Source organism: Coturnix japonica, chromosome 4 (assembly GCF_001577835.2).
Source record: "Coturnix japonica isolate 7356 chromosome 4, Coturnix japonica 2.1, whole genome shotgun sequence".
NCBI lineage: Eukaryota > Metazoa > Chordata > Aves > Galliformes > Phasianidae > Coturnix > Coturnix japonica.
Genome location: NC_029519.1, coordinates 34,082,743 through 34,109,859, shown reverse-complemented (window position 1 = coordinate 34,109,859; position 27,117 = coordinate 34,082,743). Strand labels below are relative to the sequence as shown.

Below are 27,117 nucleotides of genomic sequence, written 5' to 3'. Positions count from 1 at the left end.
CACAATGGTGTTAAATAGTTAATGAACACTGATTTATAGCCTTTGTCAGCAATATTTTATTTTCTGTTAGTACTGTTGTCTCAATATGAAAAATCACAGGTAAATTTTAGATCATTTTAGAGATTATGATTTAATTCAGCAGATAGAGAGTTAACAGGTTGGATATACATACAAAAAAACATAATGGAAGTCAACTTACTTTAAGTTATATACATCAAAGATACCCTTAGAGCATAGTCATCTTACAAGACTGGTTTGTCCTGTGCAACCTTTAAAAGCTCCTATTTTACAGGAGGTCAAACAGAGGCAAAAGTTGTTTATGACTAAGGCTTCAGCTGCTAATAGTGAATTCTTCTATCTTCACATGAGCAAACAGAATAGCTAGGAATTGTTATAGGGAGCCTCGTCTGAAATACCTTCAGACTGTGCTGATAACTTATTCTTGTAGAAGAAGACATTAATAAAAAGGACAACCATTTTATTATGAATCATAGAATGACCTGAGTTGAAAATGACCACAATGACCATCTAATTTCAACCCCCTTGCTATGTGCAGGGTTGACAACCATTAGACCAGGCTTCCCAGAGCCACAGCCAGCCTGTCCTTCAATGCCTCCAGGGATGGGGCATCCACAGTCTCCTTGGACAACCTGTTCCAGAGCGTCACCAACCTTTGTGTGAAAAACTTCCTCCTAACATCTAACCTAAACCTCCCCATCTCAGTTTAAAGCCATTCCTCCTTATCCTATTACTATCCACCCTCATAAATGGCCATTCCACCTCCTGTTTATATGCTCCCTTCAAGTACAGGAAGGCAACGATGAGGTAGTCAAAGCTCAAAGTCAAATACTCCTGACAAAATTCAGACCTGTCAAATGAATTCAGTAGTCCATATCTTGGAAAGCTGCATCATCAGGGGGTTTGGAATTGGATGATCTCCAAAGGTACCTTCCAACCTTTAACATTCTGCAATTCTGTGACGACTCTAGTAATGCAACCACTTCCTACTTTTATTTATACAATTATTATTGTGCATATGAGATGAACACCACAGGGAGGAATAAATTAGCAAAGATAGCATTAATTTTACAGCAGAAAACAAAATGGTCAAAATTAGCCTATACTAATATAAAAAAATCAGTCTTCCCTTGTCTATCAAGTATAAAGCTACAAGAAGCATTCCACAGGCAGACACTATCTACCCATTAATTGGTTTTTAATTACCAGGACAAGCTTCCCCCCCCATTAACTATGTTGAAAACAAGGAGAAACATTCAGCTGTGAATCTTACAACCACATTTGCCCAAATTTCATTTTCTTTTTTCTTTTTTTCCCCCTTTTCCATCCTTCTGACCTAGCATATCCAGCTCTGTCTATAATGACAAATTTGTGATACAAAATCTCTATACAAGCTTTAAGCAAAGCTGGAAACTAAAGCTAATCAACAGGCTTATGGGAAATAAAATTGCCAAAATTCTATCCTGTAACAGCTGTTTTATCAGATTGATTTCTTTCCTTCAAATTGCAAAGTGAAATACATGAATGCATGTGTAAGATCGTATTTCCTAATCACATTTGAGAATGACTTCAAATGAATTGACTTTCCTTGAGGTCTCTGATAATAACTATATTTCACATCAGATATTTTCCTTACAGAATTTCTCTGATGACTTGTCAGTCGGCTCGAGCTAAACATGGCTAACACCAATACATCAATCCTTCTGCCAGACCATCCTCATGTCTCATCTGCACATCACCATCCTGGTAAACAGACTTGCAATTATGCACTGGACTTGAGTTTAGACTTCAGGCTATCACAGCCCCTAACAATCCAAATCTCACAGATCATTCTGTACCTTTAACACCTCCCCTGCTCTTTACCTGTTTAAGTTGTTTTCCACACCTCAGCAATCACTCTCCTCACATTAGGCCAGCCAATCATTTAAGAAAAGGTGCAAGAGAAGTCAGCTGACATTCACAAATAGATTTATTTTAGCATTTACTAACTTCAATGGTGAATATTAATTTAGACTAATCAGATATAAGAAGCTGTTCATCAGAGAAGACTGCTTAATCACCACCATACTATAGCAAATATAAATACTTGTACTGAAGCTTAAGGTCTAGTTACCTCCCAGAAGTTTCTCCGACAGCATCTTAAGTACTTTAAGAGTAAAGAAATTATTCTTCTTACCCTGCTAATTTTAAAATACGTCTGGGAATTGCTAAGCCATATCCCTTTACTGCTCCTAATAACAAGAAACAGTCATTAAGAATTTTGATTTTTTTTTCTTCTTTTTAATATTAGAATCAAAGCCGCTTAAGCATTCTCAAGTTAGAAGTCAAGCTTCCGAAAGATAAAAGCACTTCAGAACATGTGGCTAGTGCAATCATAACCCCGATCTACTTTTCCATTAGCAGTAATCTCTTACAGGCATTTCATCCTTGCTATTAAATGAAGATATACATTGCTGAGAAAATAAGCAAGTTTCTATAGTTCTGCTGAACCTGAACTTAACAGTCCCATCTGATAAACACAGAAGCTATAAAGTAACTTTTTATCCACATAAAGGATAGCTTTATCTAAGTAGAAGCAGGGCTCCCCAGCTTTTGTCTTTGAAGTTGGCATAATTTACTGCAACAAAATTAATACATAAGGAACGTCAGCCTGAAAGTCAATATAATTAAAAAGCTAGGGTTCAAGTAAAACACTTTTTTCTTAGAGTCCTACAAGAAGAAACACTCTTCACAGACAATGTCATTCCCTTCTTTTGGAATATACTGTTTTGTTTCTGAAATAAATTCATTAATGTATAACCAGGAATAAGAAAGAAATAGCATTTTAAAACCAGCTTAGAAGAAAAGAGTTTTGGAAGATATGTGAAGAATCGATCAAACAAAACCAGAAAAGAAAAAAAAAAAAAAAGCAGATTCACACAGCAACCACAAAAAGATGCAACTTAGAATCAAGGGTCACATCAGTTTCTAGCAAATATATTGCTTTTCGTTGAAGTACCGGTAATGTAAGAAAGCTTTTGTATTGCTATTCCATCTAAATGCAGCATTCAAGGTCATGTTCCCAAAGAAGCATCGGGGTAAACATATTCCTACAGAGTAGCACTGTTTTATACAAACTGAAACATAGCAGTCAGATGAAAACAGGTAGAAAGAAGAGGAAGAAAAAGCAAGAATTGACATTTCATGCAGATTTGTAGCTGCCTTGCCAAGTAGGCCAAGCCATTGCTACCATGTTTTAAATCAAAAGCAGTTTTCCTGACAGACAATGTATCTGAAAAGGCAATCAATCAAGATCAAGCAAGAACACTCTGAATTTTAGCCATCTAACCATCACCCGGAACAATTTCATGACTGAAAACACTCTCTCCCAGTGTTTCCACTTAGAATTTCCCATGCAATTGTTTTTCTTTTTATCCTTGATAAATGAGTAGATAAAGGCAGTACCGAATCCCCAAAATCATTGTACTTTGTACATTTATTTTTGCTGGATTTATTTTTTGTTGTTTCCTTATAAACAAACAGAATAACAGCTTTGATAGTGAAAAGTATTTTGCTCCTGCAACCACACAGAAAGAATAATGCATAAATCAACTACTACTGACACAAAGAAGCCTACATAGGCAAAAAGTAGTCTAATAATAACAAATAAACAAGGTTCACATATGCAGTCTCAAGCTCTCACCCCCCAAAACAACATTTTTATGACCACTGTTAACATGGAATCAAAGAATAAGGTCTCAAAGGTTTTTTGCTTGTTTGTTTTAAATTTTCAGTCAGGAATACTTAAAAGGAAGGAACATATAAACTTACAGCTACTAGGAAACGTTTACTAAAATTTTTCATGCACTATAGGGCTATTGTTTTCTATGCAGCCTCACTAAGATACTTACTGTTATGCCTCAGACTCTCCCCCCTTGCCATCATACTCAGCTCTGCAGATTTCCAGGTCAGTACATTGGTATCCCACCTTCTCTGCGCTACCCATCTCCCCCCATTCCCATTAGCTATGTCTGCCCTGATCCTGTACTCGTCCTCTCCCTCTCGCAGAGTTCCCAGCTCCAGATCCTGCGCTTTTTATCAGAGACTGAAGAAACACCCAGACCCATGCTTCCAGCAGGGTTGCTCTGCAGCTGATCCTGCACCACAAGAACATTTTATAGGCAGACCTGATCCACCTTGGAGCATGGCCTCTTTCACATCTCCCATCCCTCTCTGTGTGGCCTGATGCTGCAGAGAGGTGAGAACAGTGGCTAGGGAAGATTAGGGAAGGGAACAAACAGCAATGCTTGGCTTGTCATCATTCATCAATATCTTCCAAATCTTATTACATAACTATAAGCAGTCTACAAAAAACTAAGTGACCTCTGCTTGCCAAGTAGCTAATTACCAAGGAAACTTCACTCTATCTCCCTTGAATAATATAATTGAGTCAATCAACTGAGTCAGCAGAGCAGAAAGATGAAATTATTCCCTGCATGCAGCCAGACAGGCATGCTGCAAGGTCTCCTTCGTTACTGTCTCTGATGTGATAAAACAGGTAAATACTTCTCACCACTACAGGAAACCAACTTAAATTACAGCCATAATCCAGCTGTGCTTGAGAACACCCACAAGGTACTTAATACGACATAAAACTAGAAGGAACAAGAACAATCTTGCATGCCTTCCTCAGTTTCTATCAGTGCTTACATTTTTCTCTTGATAGATACTGTCTCTTTGACAAGAAATTGTAATATTTTGTAGAAAAACAAGTTACAGACTCTAAAGAACACTAGCTGCCAGAGGTACCCCTATCCTTTTCGAAAACAAAAACAACAGGAATTTAGTATCACACCTCAATGCAAACTGCAAACGGAAGAAGAATTTCTTCTCCCTCACGGTATGATCACATCTGTAACTTCAGGGTCTGGGAACTTTGATTAAAAAAATAATAACTAAAAAAAGAAATCAATCTTTTTGGTTGCTGTTATTTTCTAAATGAGCATGAACAAGGTAGAATAGCACTAGGATGTTTAGAGAAGAAAAACATAGGGTAGGAGCGAAACCTGAGGTGTGCACTAAGAACAAATCAAAACCCTAAGCTTAGGCTTTTGATGGATATAAATACATTTATCTCCCACATAATACACTTCTTCCCCATGTTCTGAAAATTCCTTTTTATTATACTTCTTTGGTATCACTGTTTACAGAGCAGCATGCTCTAAGACAAAACTTTCACAGCACTGATATAAGGTAAACGGAACATAGCACAAGATGAAATTAGTGCTTCAGGAACTGGCAGAATGCAGCTGTGCCTGTGCATTTCATAACATTTGTGTGCAAAAAAACCCAATGTCCTTGAATTTACTTTTCCTCCAAAACCCAGCTTCAAATATTTCTGGGAAACTCAATTGCCTCCTAATGCTACAAGCACACAAACACAAGAAAGTCATAGTAAGCAGACCATTTCTCTCTGCAGTATCTAAGTATACTAATCAGAAGCAGAATAAAGCACAAAGCTTTTTAGAACCAAGCTGGTCATAAAGTATGGACTTAGTACATTTGGTGGGTTCATTCTGAGAGTTGCTTCTCTCCTAAAATAAATTCACAAGCATGTTTCACTGCAAAAAAACACATGCTGCACTCAAAAAAAAAAAAAAAAAAAAAAGGATTATTTTAAAGAAATATGAAATAAAACCATTACACAGGAAATAGCAACAACTACTTATGCTGACTTTCAGTGTAGCTTTCCCGCTCAGAGACAACCAGGATTGGGGCTGAAATGTTTAAAGAATAATAATAATAATAAAGGATTGTTGCATCTTCAGACAGACAGACAGCTTGAAATTCAGGACACCTGTGGACTGAAATTTCACTTTCCTCATGTGCTCACAAGTTGACTCCTTAGTCATTTCTCAGAGGAAAATCTAAATGTTATCTTACATCACATAGTTAAGAAAACTGATAAATAATTACCAGAGAAATTATTAAAACAGTGAGGTAACTGCTACTAAGTGTTCTCCATGCATAGAAGGTGAACTAAAAAAAAAAATAAATTAAAAAGTGAAGAAAAGTTGGAATATTTTACTATTATATTTCAGTGAGACAAAGCGGAGAATTCTTTCTTTCTAAAGCTTAGTCCTAGGACCAGGATTTACTCCTGCTGCACACGTGGAAAGAAACACACACAGGACAGAACTATCAAGAATGGAGCCATATCAGACCACTCTGCTCAGAGATCACTCATTAATAATCAGTACAGAAAATTGGCATCCGTCAGTGCTGGCCAAAGAAGCACAGATAAAAATCATGGTGACACTTTAGGAACTGCCAATATCAACTGAGTGGTGAGCACAGATGGGAAGGTGTAACACCACCAGAGAAACTTAGTAAACTCTGATTTTCCCATGCTTTTCTCTTCAATACCCTAATAACTTTGATAATGACTGATCAGAGGCTACTTTATCAGTGTATCACATGCATCTCCAACAATGTCTTCTCACAGGATACGCTCTATTGGAAGTTACAGTCATGCACCAAAGAGGAGACAGAGTTGGATCAAAGCCAAACTTATACCACCAGTGGCAAACCAGTAGCTGCCATGCTCCTCAATTTGCCACACAGTAGCTCCTGCTTATCAATTAAAATGGTCACCAAAGCTCAAATTTGATTTTAAAACAATTTTCAAACTAGAAATGATTTAAAAAACATCGCATGATAATGATGTGAACTATAAAGAACTTGCCCGCAAGATTTAAAGAAAGAACTACTTACTTTATTTTTACAGGTGTACTTAAAAAGAAATTAAAAAAAAAAACCCTTCCCCCCCCCTTTTGTTACTCAGTCACGGAATCCCAATTGTGAGAGGTCAAAAAGGTCAAAGCCAATCAGCTTTCAACTTCAAAGCAAGTATAATCACAAAGGTTTGTGAGGAGGAATGGGATGGGAAATCCGTGAATCCAGAACCTGAGGCTAAGGCTTGCAGAGAGAGCTCTGGCTGCTCCAAGTGCACCATTTATATTCACAGCCAATAAACACATCCCAAGGAGACTCCTAAGACCAAAACTCCTGTACAAATATGTTTACAGTATCTGAATAAGATCTAAACGAGCATCTAACAAGCTATTAAAGTCTCATCTAAATAATATTTATACTCTTATAAACATTCTCATTTAATTCCATCTCAGCTACAAAAATAGAGCACATTTGTTACAATCAGCTTACATTCAATTAAAATAATAACTATTTATATTAGAACTCAAACTACCATATCATTCATTAGAGACTCTAACATTTATCGTCACTTATTTCCTAAGTCAATCTATTTCTTGCTTTATCTACACCAGTAATTGATGTAATGCCTTATTTCCTATTGGGAAAAGTCCTAAAATGTAATAAAATACATTTATTTGAGTGAAAGAAGTGCTACAAGACTTCCTTCAGTGAATTTCTTTACACTTCTGCTCCTCACATTGGCTGATAAGTTTTACTACAAACAAGAAACCACTACTTCAAAAAGCTACCAAATATTCAGAAAGTTCTGAAGCTTTCGAAAATTCTTAAGACTATTTTCCAGAATATGATGAGTTAATTATCATGTGCCTAGTTAAATATTTCTTGCAGAAGATGTTATTTTAACAAAGCCATTTTGAAGATCAAAAGTGAACACAAATCCTTATTTCAGCTATTAGCAGGAAATCAGGAAGGCTGCAAAAGTCTACAATATAAGCCTGGAACTGGCTATTGCAGATAGAAGACCTTTGAGCCTGAATGCATTTAATAGTGAACACCACAGACCTTGCACTTGGATGTTTGCTGGTCTGCAAACAGAAACACAAGTCTTGGTATACACACTACTCACCGTGCTGCTCTGATGGAGATGGACTGCACACAACAATTATTACACACAAAGGACTTGATACAAACATAGACAACAGACTTTATATGGACAACTATATCCTATGCAGATACTGGAGGAAATGACAGGCAATTGAGCTTTAGGAAAATACAGCAAATAGCAATAGCAAATAAGCCCAAATTGCCATCTGTAAGAAGTCTGTTATAGAACCTATCCAGTTACCTTAGGAAAATATGCTTAATAGTACTATGGATACAAACCACAGCTTTTCTATTTGTACTGTTTCATCAAAACATTAATTCACCTTTCCACAAAGGTTATTCTCCTTCTGCTTCATCAAAAAGGAAAAACTGAACTGATGTCACCTGAAGATCAATAATCATGCAGAAGCTTTTCCCCAGCTCGATGCTTTCATTCCTCAATATTTTACCAAGAACTCACATCCCTGAAAAAAGGATGGGCAGTAGAAGAAAGACAAAAGGCACAATGGTAACAGCCAGGAGACTTCTGGGAATTCATCTGCCACACTTTAACTGAGAAACAGACAGATAAAGGAACTGCATCCTGCAGAAGTATGCAGGTAGCTGGAGAGTGTGTGAACATCTAACACGTCTGTAAGAAAGATGGAAGCACAGTGGAAAACTTTTGTATGACAAACAGTATTTGTCTCTGACTCCTTGATGTTTAAGAACAACACGTTGGGGTTTCCTAAGGCATGAAGGCAAGTTTAATGCACTAGGGTAAGTAAGAAAAAAAAAGTCATCAGTGTACTGGCCAAGAAGAAATTAAAGACAAATTTGAGTAACCCCTAATTAAAATTCAGGAATAAATTTAAAGGATTTTAATTCTTATTTTTGACATTCTATCTTTCTCAAAATACACATGCTAATCCACTTAAGATGTACATTCATCCTCTCTGAAACTATTTCCTCCTTGAGATTTTATCTCAGTAAAAATAGGCTTATTGGCTGAAAGAGCAAAAGATTAAGCAACACCCAAGACCGGGAGGGAGGAGAGCACCCAAGCCTATTTACAAAGCTGCAAATAGATGTCACTAAAATGAAAACTAAGCAGCACTAATAATAAAAAAAAAAGTCAAAACAGTTTGCTTTACTGGCTGCTGTTTCAGGGAGAAGAGTGTTCACCCAGGGGCAAATTCTTCTCATGCTATTTCTAACCAAAGCACTGTAACATGCAGATATATACAAATATTTGAGTAGCCAAAAAGCACTTAAGAAAAATACTGAAGCAGCTTAAAAACAAAATACTAGTACATGAGTAGGAGACAGTGTTTGGAAATAAATTAACTAAACACTTTGTTTCTAAAGGAATTATTTCCTGCTCTTCCCATCCTTAAATACAGAGGTGGCCCATGAATATAAAACTGGGGATATAAATGTAGCACAATCTGCTTGCTCCACATGAACCAGCTAAACAGTTGAGGAAACAGCAAAGTACTTTTTTAAGAGCTAGAGTGACCAGCAAGGACACAGAGAGGAGCTTTAGAAACTCCTTTAGGCTACGGTGTGTACTGAAGATTAAAATCAGACTCCGCGACTTTCAAGTAGAAAAAAAGTTTTCCCAAGGCAGCAAACACTAGTAGAGGACACGACTGTAAGAAACACACAGTTCCAGGATTAACAGAAACACGCAAAAACACAACCAAAATACCCACAACCTTTGAGCATAAACAGTATATGTCAGTAACAAGAACATTCATATAAACAAACTTATCTCCAAATCTGACACAAAAGTATAAGAAATGAGAGCAAAAACTTTTACCCCAGAACATCATATTTGAACCTGTTCCCTTACCAGTGTCCATGATATTAGGTTCCTCTTACCTACAGAAAAAAGCTAAAATGTTCACAGATTTCTGCATAAACAACAGAGTACTCCTCCAAGTAATGAGCTAAAAAAACACCAACGATTCCAAACTACAGTAGATCTCTAAAGCTTCAAGAGGTTAAACCATCGGTTATGCTGCAGTGAATCACAAGTATTCCTCTGCTAAGCAAAAAGCAGAAACAAAAGGGAAAGCAATAAAAGTTGGGGTATTTATTTTTCTTCTCCATGAAACAGTGAAAACATCAGTTTACTTTCTTGGAAATCATGAGATGGAAGAGCCTAGTTACGAGCATTATAAACAAAAATCACTTCTGGGATAAAAATAAAATTACTATTGGGAAAAAGAAAAAAAGACCCAAACACGTCTTTCGGGAAATGGAAGAAGCTTTGCTTGACCCAAAACAATGGATGTTTTTCTCTGCTACAGATACAAATCTCTGCTCTATTTACCAATTCAGAAGATCATTGCTGCTTTCTCCCTTTCACCCCTGTGCTGCTTCCAAGTCCCTTCACTCTTGCTTTTACACACAGAGCATAAGCACATACTGGACTGTGTAAACTAGTCTATTTACTATCTTGTCATACAATAAGAAAAGCTAACACCTAGATGAAAACACCTTAACATTTAAGAATGTTAGGGATTGGATCAGGCTATAAAAAGAGACTGCATAATTGCTTTCTTTGGAAGTTTTTGTGATATGACAGGACAAAGCCCTTGGCAAGCGCACCTAAATTTAGTGTTTTGTCTGTTTTCTGCTGGAATTTGTACCAGATGACCTCCTATCTGAATTATTCTATGAATTTGCAGTCCTTAGCTCCTTCCAGAAGCCCCTTCATGCATTGCCAGAACAACACAGCAACAGTGGTGCTGGCTGAAATTTCTGTATGACGATCATCAGTACCTGTGCCATTTCATTTTTCTTCCCAATTGCCTTTATATCTCACCTACTATTTCTTAAATCTCGTAAGTTCTTTGGAGTTTCTTTTTGTCCTGCATTTGCAGGTCTAGTTCTTGGAGTCCAGATTTGTGGCTAAGACTTCCAGAAAATGCAGTAATAGAAACAAGAACAAAACTGCAGTATAGAACAAAAAAGGTGACAGAATATCACACTCAGGTATAAGAACTATTTAAGTATTCAGACATAAGCGACAATACAAAGCTTATGTTTGGAGAAGCTGGGAAAAACTGACCAAAAGACACAAACCTCATGCAACTGGCAAAACAGACAGGGCAAGTGTATACTGTGGATATTGTCCCCCTACTTTTGTAATGTATCCATGAATGAATCTGGATTGTAGAGCACAGAAGGTTAAATAAAACCAAAAAACATTCAATTCATTTAAAAGTCTGACAAGGAAAGAGAGAAGACTGGAAGGAAGGAAAGAAATCATTTCAAATGAGCAGCACCTTACAGATGATGTATTTGACAAAAGAAACTAATATCAGATCTTAATAGAAAGAATAATATTTTTGCTGATATTAAAAGCTATATAAGACATAACCTTATTCACTATTTTTTCCTTGCCAAGACAGAACTCACCTACTACCTCTCAAAACAACATAAGCCATACCTTTAGCCTGGCATATCAAGATGGAAAAAACTGTCAGGGCTGCCTGCATCGCTTTCCAGCGACCTAGTTCTTAGTGAGAAACTGTTCTTTTTATTATTTTTCTCCTGAGACAAAGGCTGTTTGTAGTTCTACAGGTAGACTGGGGCAGTGGTCTGTTGTGGTAACAAAGAATACCATGGAGCTGGAAGAGGAGTGGGGAGAGGCAGAGATCCAGCACAAAAAGAAATATTTCACTGGCAGGTACATCAAAGAAGTTTAAGTTCAAAGCAGTAAAGTTTAACAAAACTAACAAAATACCCTGTGTGACTAAAAAGCTTTTTACTTACTGTTCAGAGAAACAAAACAAAACAGAGAATAAAGCACTACATTTCAGAGCAGTTAATTCACAGCACTGGATTTTTCATCACAATTAATCAGACACAGATTAATCCCACTCATTACCTGATAAATACATCAGAGTATGTGATGAAGGTGTCAAACCCTTGTGCTTGGTAGTGAGAATCTAAATACCTGTGAGCAAGCTATGGCAGGTATTTCCTTACTGCTTAATCAAAAGAACTGGAAAATCAGTAAAGAACTGAGAAAGCCCTAGGACAGATAACATGGCTTCAAGAAACCCCTTCACACTGCAAGCGAAGAAGAAAGCCAGCTCTAGAGTAGTTGTAACGTCCAGATCAAGAACGTATTAGTAGTCTGCAAGGCCCTTTTGCTATACAACTGTAAAGGGAAAATAAAATTGTCCTATAACTAAAGAAAGGACAAAAAACATACAATGAAATGTTGCAAAAAAAATAAAAATTCATAAAAACATACACAGACAACATTGGCACTAACAAGACTCCTAAAACTTGTATTGAGTTGAACTACCTTAACGGAACAACAACAGCAGTTCTCCCCCCATAAATGCATGAACTATCAATTGCAATTCTTATGTGAGTGCTATAGGTGTAAGGAAAAGACTAGTAGATAAGGACTACAGCAAAGAAACAAACACGAAACGTATGAAGTTTTGCACTAAACAAGGTAAACACTAGTGCGTTTGTTAATGTAGGAGTGGAAAGTGGTTTTCTCATGGCAGGCCACATCACTCATCTTCCTCCTTCCATTTGTTAGGGCACTTACCAGGTCACCTCTAGGTGCTTCCTGATAATCTACAGAAAAGCAGGACATTGAACTTCTTGTGCCATTGCTCTCATTGGCTTGTCGAGGAGGCTGTGCATATTGCCGGTATGTTGCACTCTTTGGCGTCCAGCGAAACAGGTTGATTGACTCACGAACACAACGCTCAATGTCAATCTCTGATCATGGAAAAAAACAAGTAGTGTTAAAATAAATAAAAATCAGTAAAAACAAGTAATCTTGCTATGACACTGATAGATAAACACACACATATCCATCTTCTGTGTTGTCTCTCTCATGTAAGAACCACAGTTTTCAAAAAAACTTCACCAGTCAAATACTCAGCAACTTTTATGAAAAACCAGAAAAGACATTTTAAGCTTTAGTTTTATGCTCAAGTATAAATGATAACACAGCAAGCTGTTTAAGAGAAGCTTAAGAAAATTATTAACAGTGCAACAGAAGAACATAATTGAAGCACAGTCATTGTAATGCATCTTCACTAAATGCCTTTGCAAAGTAGACTACAGACTCAAAAATAAATGCATGCAGAACATCAAAGATATATTTCATGTAGTGTACAGAAATCAGGATTTTTTTTATCAACTCCCATTTGTCAGATATATGACTCTTACAAGCCTGACAATTTTCACAGAATCACAGAATTACCCGGGTTGGAAGGGACCTCAAGGATCATGTAGCTCCAACCCCCCTGCCTGGCAGGGCCACCAAACATACACCTTTACTAGATCAGGTTGCCCAGGGCCCCGTCAAACCTGGTCTTGAACACCTCCAAGGACGGTTGGAGTTTAGAAAGGAGCTGAAATTGGAGCCGGAGACAGACCACTCCAGTTGGATGACGTTAGTTACTGTGTTTAAAATGGAATGAATGATGTCATCTATTGATTTCCCATTGAAAAAACTATCCATATTCAGGTAGGATACTGCCCTTTAGTGTAACGTTTACTTCCACTGAAGACAATATATTTGTGTTTAAAAAAAAATAAAAGTACAACATTTTTTCTTATAAAAATATCAGGTTCCCTACCTACTTGGATAATAATTGGAAGAGAGAAATGGACAGTGTGCATCTCCAGAGTAATGAAAAACTTCTTCATTTTGTGATGAAATCCTACTACATTTTCCATTTTCAACACAATGTAAAAGAACTTTGATGTTTAGTACTTTTCCCCAAAGAAAACTGTGGCAACTGGAAAATTGCCAAGTGATTTAGACATTCATTCAAGAACAGCAGGGACTGTTCACTGGTTATTTCTCCCAGAGTTCAGAATACACTAATTACAGTCACACGTTCTTGACATTCTGAAAATGATTTACAAAAACATGATCATTTTAAAACTCTTCTTGCTTTTCTGTTTTATTCTAGAGCGAGCTACAGCCTTGTCTCAATATTTTTGCAATAAGAGAGCTGAATGCAGAATTTAGATACTAAAAAAAATATGAACAGTAATTAACAGTGTGAGAAGCTTTCAGCTGTGAAAGGACATAATGGCCCACAAATACCTGAAATTTAAAACAAAGAACTGGGGGGAATGGAATAGGAAATTCACATGCAGTAGAAAGTTACGAAAAAGATAAGGGTAGGAACCGAGATTGACAGAGTTCAGAACTGACACAGACTACCAAGATAACTTTCCCTAGAAACAAAGTTCCAGAATTCCAGAAGGAATCCATGTTGATAAATAAAAAAATTCAGCAACAGATTCCCCTTAAAAGAAAGATATCTGCCCTATTTTAAGATATGAATCAAAAGATTTCTGAGTCTGCTGTTCTGTGATTCCTGGCTGTGTGGCTTCTCAATTCTTCCAAGGAGCAATTCAGGTGGACAGTGGTATGCCTAAAAATAAAACTCCATGAAACAACAGGGAATTTTAAATTGTGAGGCCATCCAAACCCAAACAGCAGTTTGGAGTCTGCCAGCAATTTAATAGGTTTACAAGTAACAAACAAACAAAAAACTAAAACAAGGGGATTGCAGTTTCCACAGAGAACAAAATGTTTATATATGCATACAGATGTATGGGTATGTGTAAATATGGGAAGATCAACGTCCAGAATTCAACAAGGCAAGTGGAACTTATGAAGACTTTAAAGTGGTGTAAATAATTTACAGAATATTTAATTAGCCCCAACAAATGATTTAACTTCACACTTGAGTAACTTACAAGAATTCAACCTTTCTTTGAAATTTTGGTTTAAGAAAGATCACTTCCTGTCAGCAAAGAAAATGCAGTGCAGTCTTTTCCAGCCTCACTGGATAAGATCTTTTCCCTTACCTTTTGCTGATAAGGGTCTACAGCATTACTTCAATTTTGATTTCTTCCCATGGCCTTACAAACATTTGAAAAATGATTCAGTCCATTAAATGTTCTTGATTCTTATTATTTCTATTTTCACACCAAGGATTTGCATCTGCATAGTATTAATCTTTCTTACTTTTCCTGTTCTCAAGTTACCAGTGAGAAGCTTACAAACTATCAAGCATGCTGTCAGTAAGTCAGATGTGTAAATATATGAAGTCAGTTCCTGGACTCTTGATCAGGACTGTGAACAAATGAATAGAGAGCACTTCACCAGGATGCCAGACTACTTGTCATACACAAACAATTTAGAAGAACATCCTTTTGAGAGAAGGTTCTGAATAAATCTCAAAGTGGTAGAACAAAGCAAACAAAAATATCTAGAAAGAATAGGGAGGGCCTCCTCACTTACAGAGATGAGCATACAGCATCTCTGTGCTCTCCTAAGGTCCCAGCAGCGGTGTGCTTTGTAGTTTAAGAAGCATGTGCTGTCCTTGTTTATTCATACAAGTTACTCTGCTGGAAAATCTATAATCTATGACATAACATGAAGTCATTAACTGTGAAATACGCACTGAAAAAAAATTTAAGTACGGGTTTAAAAGCATAATCCAAATACTACAAAAATAAGTTCTCATCTCAACTTCAAGTACATCTTAAAGCAGTCTGGTTTTCATAAAGTAGAAAGCACCTGCACTTCAAAAAGTCGAAAGCGGTACCCATGTATTTAGAAACTAATAATGACAAGTTTCATTTCAAAACACCAGCCCTAGACATTCAAGATCAACTGAGCAGTCAAGCAGCAATCTTAGAGGAAACAATTCTGTGGCACCTGCCAGCTGCTCTGTTACTTGGCATCAAAAGCCTTTCCCTTCCTTATTTTTCAAACGTGCAAAGCCCATGAGAATTGGAAAAGGTGTATGGATGAGGGGAAATAATCTAACATGCATTAGATGGGTTTGTTACTATTAAACCTATTGAAATACCTTAGTTTTCCGAATTAAACTTTATTGCTGCTTTAAGAGAACACCCATTTTACTCTGTTCATTCTAAAATACTATACTGTATGAAGAGTTTGCCTTCCTTTCTCAACAGTCTGAAATGAAATGGCTGCCTCACCTTATTTACCTATTCAGTATTTTTTATTATAGAGTAATCAGAGAAGCAGATCGCTTTTGAAATTCATATTTTAAAGCATTGGTTAAAAGGCACCTGAGATAGCAGCACACATAGAACTTCTTATTTTTACAGCAAAACTGGGTGTGCAAATTTTCAATCTACCAAGTGAAAGCAATGAATGGGGAAAAATGTAGCATGAAAGGCTTGCTCTTAAGAAAAATATATATACACCAAATCTTTGTATGCAGTTAATGAATTCCAGAGGCCTTTCCTTGGGTAACAAGGCATGAGTTAAGAAGTTGGGCCAAAATAAACTGCTCCTGCATTTTGGATGCAGCCCAGAATTATGGGCTTGGTCTGACCTCTCCATCACAAATACTTTATTACTACTCTGCCAAGCAACATCAGCTTTCCACACATAGCCACATAAATAAATAGGAAAGTAGACCTCTGCACAATATAAGCAGAGAACTAGAAGAGGGCAGTCAGTTTGATCTCATGATTCCCGTGCTCACAAGAAATAAGGGCAGAGAAGCCATAAACCTTAGATTTTTTTGCAAAAGAAAAAAAACACTAAGCCTAGATAATTAAAAGGACACACCTAGTGAGAGGACTGACATTTCCATTCAATATCTCCATCTATTACTGCTCAATGGTTGTTACAAATGGAAAGGTCAATGCAAAGTTATTCTTTTCATAAATTTTATTTCATACACTAAAGAATAATTGTGCTTTTTCACTGTTTTGTGGACTGTCATTTACTCTTACATCAGCATTCCCTTCAATGCATCTCGAAAAAGGAATTTCAAAGACAACGTAAATATCACTCATTCATTTTAAAAATCTGTCAGCTAATAAATTAGAATGCCCTGCTTTTCTTCATACATGTATGTCACAAAGACAAGTGCTGTCAATCAAGGGACCATCAATTTTTTTTTATGTAGCAGAGCAGGTTTACAGAAGTCGCACTCAGCAAGATAAATGGTTGGATGCAGAAATCAAGGCAAAAGCTGTAGCACTTTTTTTGCAGACAGATTACATTTTGCAGGGCTGTAATTAGACTCAATCGTTTCAATGCTGCATTGACAGGCTACCTTGCCCGAGAGTGCGTTACTCTGAAATTTCTTTCTGATTCTCAAAATGCTACATCAACTTAGTCAACAACAACTTAGTCAACATGTTTTTGTTCACAGAAGACAGAAGCTACAGGTTCATGTTAATCACATCTTAGTTCAATTAAACAAAGCAAAAAAACCTAAGCTACAGCTTTTCCATGATGGTAGCAATTATTTCTTCAGTTTTTACCAAAAAAACTTGCCTAGCTATGAAATAAAATCAGATGCAACTAACCTATGCCCTACAGATACTTGTCTAGACTTTTCAAAGGTTTCACACGGCACACCCTAATGTGTACTTAGCCCATTTATCAAAATTTGTAAAATACAGACAGTTTTCTTCACATATAATATGAGCTTTTTGCAGTTGGGATACTTATCCTTCCTGAACAACCTGCTAGCAATCATATCCCAAAGTGTGTCCTGAACTTGCAGTATCAACAAAGTGTTAGCTTTATGTACAAATATCGTATTAGTTCTCCTCAATTACTTTAGTTACTTCTGTTGATTCTACTAGAATCCAGCTCTTAATAGAAGAAATAAGAAAAAAGAAATATGGATAGACAGAATCAAAAGCCTGATGCAAATTAAAAAGCAAGAGTTTAAATTCTTTCAACACTGGAAAGTAAAGGAACCCAACAGGTACTGCAAACTACAAGAGAGCTGAGAACTCCCTCAAAGACACCTTATTCCTAGGCCTTCTTTTAGCAGAAAGATTTTACTGGCTCTCAGACTACACTGCCATTCCAATCCTGTATTTAAGTAGTTATGTGTGTAACTATTAACAAGACTGGATGAAAAACACATCACAAGTGTATCCACGAAAACATAGATGCTCTACTAATGCACATTTTAATTTTAACACTGCTGTACGTCCCGGAGCTCACCTCTCAGCTCTGCCTAAGCACAGCACCAGCTCAACAAACCCATGCAAACTCTACTCTGTTTCATCAGCGAAAAATGGTACTGAGTTTTGCTACTCTGAACATCCTGGAAAGTCACCTTGACAAGACTGGTTAATTCTATTTGTGCAGCTCAATATAAAATACTCCTTAATTAACACGTAGAGAACTAAAGGTCATAGGGAATAGCTATATAGGCAAACAAACATTCAGCACAGCTAAAACATTAGCAAATACCCTACCAGCACCTTGCTCTGTCAGCAGCATTTCCCATAATTGAGGAAATAAATAAATAAATAAATACCTCTACTGCACTCTTGCTTTCTAAGCACTGATCCTGAGGCGGTTGACAAACAATCCTAATGAAATCAAATAAGAGGGAAAGATTTTCCCCAAACACGTTCATTTTATATATACACATATATATATTCACTTAATCTAGAAGAAAGCCTCCAAAAAAAGTGGCTTAAAATTTGTCTCTCCGAGCCCAGAAATATTTGACAGTCTAACCACATGTTCTTGTACTTTATTCCAGAATAAAAGCATAAGGAATACTGCATGACTAACAAGTTTATCATTCAGGTCCCCTTTTGCTATGATGCATACGGCTTCTGTCAAGAAAGACAAGGCTGTGCATCATATTGATTTTTAAAACATCAGGATAAAGTTCTACTGATTAACTTAGTTTTTCCTCTTCTTTGATTAAATACAGCATTAGACAGTTCTTTGCTGAAGGATACATCTTCTGTTTTCTTCTACTAGTACTAACTGGAGTAGCAAAAACACTAACATGAACAAAATAAAGAATTTTCTTCAGTATTTCACCCATTCCAGCATTCCTCTTCAGTCTCAACACAGTGGAATCTATAAATAGAACTGCACGCTGTTCGTGTAGCTACAAGTTGCATGAAATGAATAATTAAAGGTAAAATGATATCAGTAGTACAGTTTGACACAACAGAACAGCCTTAGTTAGCAGGTGTGCCCTAACAAATCATTCTGCTTCTGTACCAAAGCCAGCTCCCAACCCACCCTTGGCTGTCAGCCATTAGAAAAACAAAAACATCAAAAAAAAAGAAAACACAAAAAAACAACCCAAACAAACCTGGATTACTAGCAGCTATGCAAGGCTTCTGCTTTCACCTATGTTGCTATTTAGTAACAATATGTATCTTTGCAGATTGCAGTGTAAAATACACCTGACACCTGCATCTTAAAAAGCCACCTCACACAACAACAAGGATATATATACATATATATATGTATATATTAATTTTGATACCTTTTGATGTTTTTATCATAATTTTTTATTTTGTTTTGTTATGGTTACAGCACCACTATAATTCATATCATGGAACAAAGACCAAATTGTTTTTCTTCAGATACATAATAATTTGAAAAAGCAGATCAGCTTCACTAATGCAGCGATAAATCAACTTTCAACATCACCTTCCATAAGGGACAACAGTTTTGAACTCAGGCAACCTAAAACAAAGCCACACGTCAATATTTCGACATGTAGTTTAATTTATGAAAAAAATGACCTCTTTTCCCCAGAGCCTTAATCTGAGCCATACCATGTTGTCAAAACTGCATGACAAAAAGCCAAAACTTATTCAAAGCAGTTTATTGCCTTGGATTTTCTATTTCTCACTTAAAGATGGAAGACCACAGTGCATCTGTTCTCACCTATTCAGAGGAGGTGTTTGACCTCAGAGTTAACATTTTTAGCCAACAAGTGGTCAAACAAATGGAAACAGGCACCACACAACCACAAGCTTAACATGGGCTAGGTGGACAATTGCTGTTTCTTTTGCCTGCCAAGTCTTAATTAAATAAACATTGAATCACCAGAAAATTTGGCAAGATAAAGGTGTACGAATCAAAAGTGTGGGTAGAAAACGTATTTTCATAACACAAAAACAATGAAAAGTAAAACAGTAGCTACCCAGGGGTTGGATATGTATCTAAAGACATCACTCAAAACTGATATAAAATACAGTGTCAGCATAGAATTCCCACTATTCTTTTGTGTTCAGTCCACTTCTGAATCGGATATAATCATTCTAAGCATTTATACAATTTTCAACATCACAGAATTATCATTTTGGCACACAGCTATAATGGAAAGATATAACTGTTTTTCACGTTGTTTTTCACAGTTTAGGAAAACTCTTCCTCAGAGAATAATCTATTTTTGTGGTATGCCCATAATTATATATATTAGATCACAAGTTGCATTTTAAACCCTCATGTCTGTAACTCACAGAGAAAATTCCCTACATTATCACTTCAGCAGTTTTACTGTAGCTTCTTGTTGCACTTGATCTCAGTTAATCCTCCTGGGCCCTATCTGAGGCTGAAGTTCTTCCCGTAAAATACTGCTAGCCTGAAGACAGCAAAAAGACACTGTCCTAAGGTGTACAGAAATAACACACTAATACTCCTCATTCCTTAAAGATGAACTAACCTACATGTATGGCAGCAAGTTTAATCTCATGCCTGGGCTTTGCATTTACTTATTCACTAGTATCATCTGTCACCATCTTCAACGCTGGTACATCCTTTCTCAAGCCTGAAACAAATCTCTGTATTTAAGCTCTCTCTATACTCCATGGACCTTTGGAATAATATCTGCTTGCCAGACCCTACGCTAAAGCAGTGAATTTGTCTACATGATCCTCCAACCATTTGCAAAGAGCAGTATATATCTGAATGCTTCATTCCTTGGGCTCTTATCTCAGAAGGTGCTAGTGACTTTGTACTACTTGTATAGTGGGTAACAAACTCAGTAATTAAGCAAAACTAGAATAATCATAACGTACGTTATGCGACTCAACAACACAGGCTAACGTTGAGATTTTTAACAACTACACTATAAGAACAGTTGCATATTTTGGAGTAAAGTTACTTCTGTAGCCAGTCCTCAGTGCACGGCATGGCCATATGGGTTGTAGATTTTATACAGAAGATGCAGCCACAACCGAACAGTAGAGGTCAGCATGGTATGAAGGCAGAGTCCTGAAATTTCCAATACAGATCCACAGAAAGGCAAGTGATGTTCGTCATACAGATAAAACATGGTCAAAACTTTGAGACAAGCAAGTCAAGGGTTTTCAGAATCAAGCAATCAGTAACGGTACCATGCTCCTTTCTCTTCCTATCATTAGCTTTTCTAAACTACAATTGAAACTGTTGAATTGAACTCAACAGTGAACCAAAAATACCTGAACTGAAAATAAATTCAATAAATTTTAGTATTTAGAAAAAGATACTATATGTTTTTGTTTTGTTTTTTGTTTTTTTTTTTAAAAAAAAGATTCTACAAAATTACAAGATAGTAGTAAAATACAGTCTGGAAAGCAAGACATTTTCACTGGTAGCCTTACAGATGCCATTCTGATGCATGGAAAACTTCAAACCATGGGAGTATCAGGATGTTGAGTAACAACTGATTTTAGACTGAAGTTACTGCAGATGTTTTGAACAACCATCTCTTTCTCAGTCTGACCACTCTTCAGGTAAAGATACTTTGTAAATTACTTTCAGAAAATTCTAAGCCATGGTGTTCCATCTAGTTTTTAAATTTTAAATTTAATACGGTAATTTGAAATGACTGAGCATGTGAACTGAAAGTGAAGAGAATCAGAATAGGCAAATGTAGGTAACTGGCTAGCTAAATTTCTTTTGAACAGTAAAGTAACAATTATTTTGTAAAAACTAAGCTGAAAAGTAGCAGAACAGAAGTTTTGGAAACTATCTGTAAACCTAGATACTTGTTTAACGGTATACAAAGGGCAAAAGCTTCATCTGTGAGAAGCTGATGAAACTCTCAAGACTGACTTACAGAAATCAGGCTGCTTCCTGTCACGCTAAATACTACTGTTAAGCTTCCAAACTCTGCCTACGTGGCAAGAGCTTTTTAAGACTAAATGCTCCTTCATACCTGATTCTCTCATTTAGTTCTTCAGAAAAAGGACAACTTCTGTTCAAATTGTATACATGCTGTTAGAATATATCCTACTAAATCTATAATTAGTCCAGAAATCAGCCAAACATTAAATTCCTCTTAAGAAAAGACCACATGATTAAAACAGTGTCACCTTATAAACAAAACATTTATTATGTTGGTGAGATCTTGGCTTGGAGAAAGGGAAGTAATACAAGAATATGGGCATGTTCTGGGTGCAGCAGGCTTCCAGCAAATACATACAACATAAATATTAGTTGATCATAAATGGAAACACATCTTTCGGTTTATATGGTTTACTCAGTTCAAATGCACTCTATGGTCTCTCTATGGCATCAAAAGTGGTAAGGTACAGTTAAGAACGCCAATATTTTTTTTCCTCTAAGAGATCCTACTAGCTGCATTTTTTCTAGATGTAGTATGTCTTTGAACAGTAGCTCATGAATTACTTAAGATTACACTAAATTTCACAAGGAATTATTCCAACTTTCCCCAAGAAATGAAAGTGATCTCACCCAATTCTCAGTGATGACAGCAAAAGGACTTCTGCTAACTTGGTCAAGTTGTAGGTAGGCCCTACACACAGAGAGAGGATGTTCACCTAAATCTAACATTATTTCAACACATGGAAGATTTGTAGTACATATTCAAATGAAAGCACCTATTTTATTCAGCAACACACTGCAGAAGACAAAGAGAAAAAAAAAAAAATTCTTCTATACCTGGTAAGTCTGAAAAAAGGAGAATGCATTCGTTGAACCCATTGGCGAGAAGACGATCCCTCAGTTGTTGAAGTATAGCCACCCCTATGCAGAATGGGAAGGAGGAATTTCCAAGCAATAATGTATCCCACAAGTGAAAAATTTTATGCAAAGGAAAGACATCTGCATAAAGAAAAAAAAGCAAAATTAATATAAACACTCTTAGGGACCCATACACATTTTCCTCTCCTATCAAAGGGTAATTTCTTTATTATTTGAGAGCAAATGAGACAACCTGTTTAAATACAGGTTTATTTTCATACACAGACAGACTACTCCACAAACTATCAGTATTTTCTTTCTTTACTGAATGCTTTCAAGAATGCAGGTTTTCGCATTTCAAACACACATGAAATTATGCAATTGTTTTTCTTTTGGTATAGCATAATTATGCAGGAAGAAGTGTGTATCAGTTATTTGCAGCAGCATGAAGACATTAATGAGTGAATCAGTAAGCTCAGCTACTTAAAACTAAATGAGGAAATGAGCAGAATAGAACAAAAAGCGACAGAATAAGAAAGACAAACAAGAATCATGGCCTAACAAAAACAGGACCACTTGAAATATTATGCCAAAAGGTAGCTCTCCTGAAACACCTTTAACATATCCTTCAACTTAATAGTTCTAAAATTTTATTTTAATTAACTGCCAAGACAACCACCTCCTCTGTTTTCCAGAGGTGGTGATTCTCATGACAGGTTTTTCAAAGGATGGACAACTGCAACAGTTAGTGCTTCACAGTCAAGAACTCTGTCAAATGCAATCAAGAACATCACATCAAATTCCTTGATATTTCGGAGAAGTAATCTGCTAATGTTGACATGAATAGAAGAAATATTAGGTATTTGAGGAAAGAATTAATATTATTGAAATTTTTCCCAGAAGATAAATTTTTGCATTTTACCTTTCTTAAATACTGCATGCGTAATATAACGCAGTTCAAATTTAATACATTTCTTTTTCAGAAATAAGAAAGCTCAAATCATTGTCAAATAAGAACAGAAAGTGCAATGTGACATACACTGTTGGGACTCAAGTCAGAGGTTCACCCTGCAAATTACGAAGGACCTATTAAATGACAGATACCACATGAATTAGGAAGGGTTTATCTGACCAAGTGAGGGAAATTATCCTTAAGAAATCCAACATTTAACTGGAAAAATAAAAAAGTATACTCACGTGTAAACATTGTAAGAAACCATGGAATAGCATAGAGCTGGAAAAGGTGGGAGATGGCAAGAGGGAAGAGAACAAAAAACGTTTTATTAACATCTAATTTTTTTGCTTAGGTCAACTTTAATTGCATTAAAAATTGCAAAGCGTGATATTAATACACTTAAAATAAGAAATAACTGCAGCAGCAAAGATAGTATGAAAGAAAATTTAGCCACCACAAGAAGCTTTTACCACCCCTAAGTAATCACTCTCATTTCTTTCACATTGTTTTGTGATTCTGTAGTGAAAACAAGGACCATCAGCATCGCGGTCAGCTGCTCCTTTCAAACTGACACAGTTCTCCCCTTATATTTTATGCTGCTAAATAAAAATTAGTGAAGAGTGCCTGAACAAGCACATAACAGCTTGTATCAAGATATCTTTTTGACTCAGGAAAAAGTTGTAAAAGGGCAAATCACAGCTTCCAAGAGAAAAAGAAATGGTATCTACATTTTTTTGCTTATGTTGGCATGTATTAAATTGTATACATCTCACTGAAAGGAATAAACAAGTTTAGTTCTCCAAAGTCACTCTAGCATACAATAGCTATTACCAACAATTTATGCATTTATGGGGTTTTAAGATGACCTTTAAGGGTATGTGCTATCTGAAGAATTTGAGGCCATACTTCTATTACTCTGAGACTGTCTACCTTCTGCTGTTGTAATGACTACAGAAAACCTTCTAGTTTTTGAAGGCTTTCAGTCAAATACCTACAACATCATATCCAAAAGATTCAGAATGTATTAGATTATATAGCCATTTGTGACACCTTCAGAGTTTCTTAATCTTTAATGCAGTATTTATTGGGTTGGAAGCAATATAATCTATTTTCATGAAACATCACTCTACAGAAAGTCCCAACACATTAGAAATGCAAGAGCAAGTCTATCTTTGTTAAATTTTATTCAGTTGCGCAGCTCATGTGCTCTGTTTTCCACTTCTGAAGATTTATAGTTAGACATAAAGCTTAATATATTACCTTTTAGCTCATAAAAAGTGCAAATTATACTCTTATTAAGCTTGCCCTGAAAGTAAGCAAATGAGCAGCAGAAAATATGATCAGTACTATGTTAATAAATGACTACTTATTCCATCAAGTCCTAACTGAATTGTGGCACCGATGAAATGATGCACACACATGCAAAAAGATTCCCAAGCATAGCTCTCTAAATTTGAGCCCCACACCTTTATTTGAGTACCTAATAGCATCTAAACTGTACAACACATAAAACTAAAAGCTATGATGAACAGACTTTGCTTAGCCTACAATCTTCCAATTGACTTTAGGAGTTAAATAAATGAATAAATCACTATATGCCATTATTTCAGACTCATTATACGCTCCTATTTCCCTAAGAACATCTCTGCAATGCTTTCAGTATATATCTATCTAATACTCTGTTACCTGAAACATGGCCTGTGGTGTTTGTGATCAATGAATTTCTATTTGCCTGCTTACCTATATGCATTATACTGCTTTCCATATAGCGGAAAAATGAGCCTAAGTTTCCTCTTTACATGCATATGATTATAATGTTTACCCAAAGCAGCTCCATGCTTACTCCTAATTTCACACAGAGACACATATAGACAAATATAAGAAGAGGTACCAAACTGAACATACCACTGAAAGGCAACTACAAAGCAAAGTGCTTCTTCACCCTAAATCATCCTCACTAAACCTATCAATAATAACATGAAAAGCAAAGCAAACCATTTTAGTTAGAAGGTATTGGGTAATTTTTTATTTATTTATTTTTAAGAGATTTTCCTCTATTCTTATCATAAATGTAATATTCTATGATCAGAAGGTCTAGGCAGATTGGAAGAGGTTGCGATTACTATAACTCAGTAAGCAAAGAAGAGACAACATTTGTATTATTTCACCATATCCAGGTCAAACTGAAAAACAAAGATGAGAAAAAGAACTTGAAGTCCTTAAATAAACAGGATACAAAATATTTTTAGTTAAATGTCTGCATTTTTAATACATTATTAGTACATACTGCCCTCTAGCAATCATTAGCTAGAACAGCATTTTGCCACACTTTGTAATAAAATAGGTTTCAAACCCTTTACTACAGAACCATGACACATAATAAGGTTGCAACTTTTATTCACATTTAACATTACGTATGCTTCCTAACTACACTTTTTTCCATTATCCCTAAGTGAAGATCCTTCTCCAATAGTGCTCTTCTACAACAAACTGCTCAAAACCTGAGCTTTAAGCCTCAGTTCAGTGTTTTTCAACAGGGTGAAGTTAGGTAATAACTATAGGAGAACAGTCTATTTCTGAAATAGACATTCAAACCTCCTGGAAAGATAGACTCAAATCTTGATGAAAGCCTTTTCCAAGATAATTTACTTTTATTTATTTCTGCCTGCATTATTTTCATCCTTTGACTTCTCTGGAAGGTGAGCTTGACATGTTTTATCTATAGAAGATGAGATTTCTGCTGTAAAGACAATAGTTTCAAAAACATTCAGGTTGAGAGGTTTTTGTTTCTAAAGATATTTCAGATTTGAGAACAAGTTCTAAATTTAGATTCTACCCACCTACGTGCAACGACACAGAATCTGAAGAACGATACTTTTCTCACAAGATCAAAATACAAGCAAAAGATCTTCCCCCTATATTCACCACTATCTAACAGTAACAGAAGAGATGAATGGAGATGAAGTACTTTAATCACAGGATTTTCATTGCTCAGTTAGACGAAACCATATTATCTTCTGCACATCACCAAAGCCTGAGACAGCAGCTTTATTAAGCAACTACTACACGACTTTGTCATCTCTTTTACTGGCCTGCTAACAACTGTGCCTAGCATCCATACTAGGCAGGTGAAAGCTATTTACAATAATTTATGCCCATAGCTACCCCTTTAGTAAAGTAGCATTTTTTTCCTTCAGTTTAAAATAGTCTGCTTTTTATACCAGAATTATTCAGTAGAATACAGAACAGATACTACAAAATATTAATACAGAGTGGTGGAGATTATCAGCTTAAGGAGAGCTAGCAAACAAAATCTAAGAGATTCACCATAGGTATCTCTCTATTCACATGTAAATCACACAAACCACTGCAATGTACTTAATCCGGGCACCACATCAGCTAACAATATTCACAATTATTGGAGTTTCAGCACTGTTCAATATTCTGAGAGCTACATGACCCAAAGCAAATAGGAAGGGTGCCAGGAAATACAATCTTTCCTGCAGCAGGAGCCTGCATTTTGATGATGAAAGATTAATCAGAGTTTACTTTGATAGGATTAGTACTCAAGCACAAAACTCTGGTTCTGATCTCATTA

The 27,117-nt window shown here is 36.2% G+C and overlaps 1 protein-coding gene across 3 annotated transcripts in view; it reads right to left on the bottom strand.

Annotated features, from left to right (window-relative positions):
• TBCK (TBC1 domain containing kinase) overlaps nt 1-27,117 on the bottom strand; it is an 87,059-nt gene that overhangs the window by 15,688 nt on the left and 44,254 nt on the right. For all 3 annotated transcript variants that reach the window (XM_032444171.1, XM_015861429.2, XM_015861430.2), the window contains 3 exons: nt 23,762-23,798; nt 22,544-22,705; nt 12,398-12,573 (listed from right to left, as the gene is read on the bottom strand). In XM_032444171.1, coding sequence (XP_032300062.1) covers nt 12,398-12,573; nt 22,544-22,705; nt 23,762-23,798 — 375 coding nt within the window. The remainder of the gene's footprint in view (nt 1-12,397; nt 12,574-22,543; nt 22,706-23,761; nt 23,799-27,117) is intronic.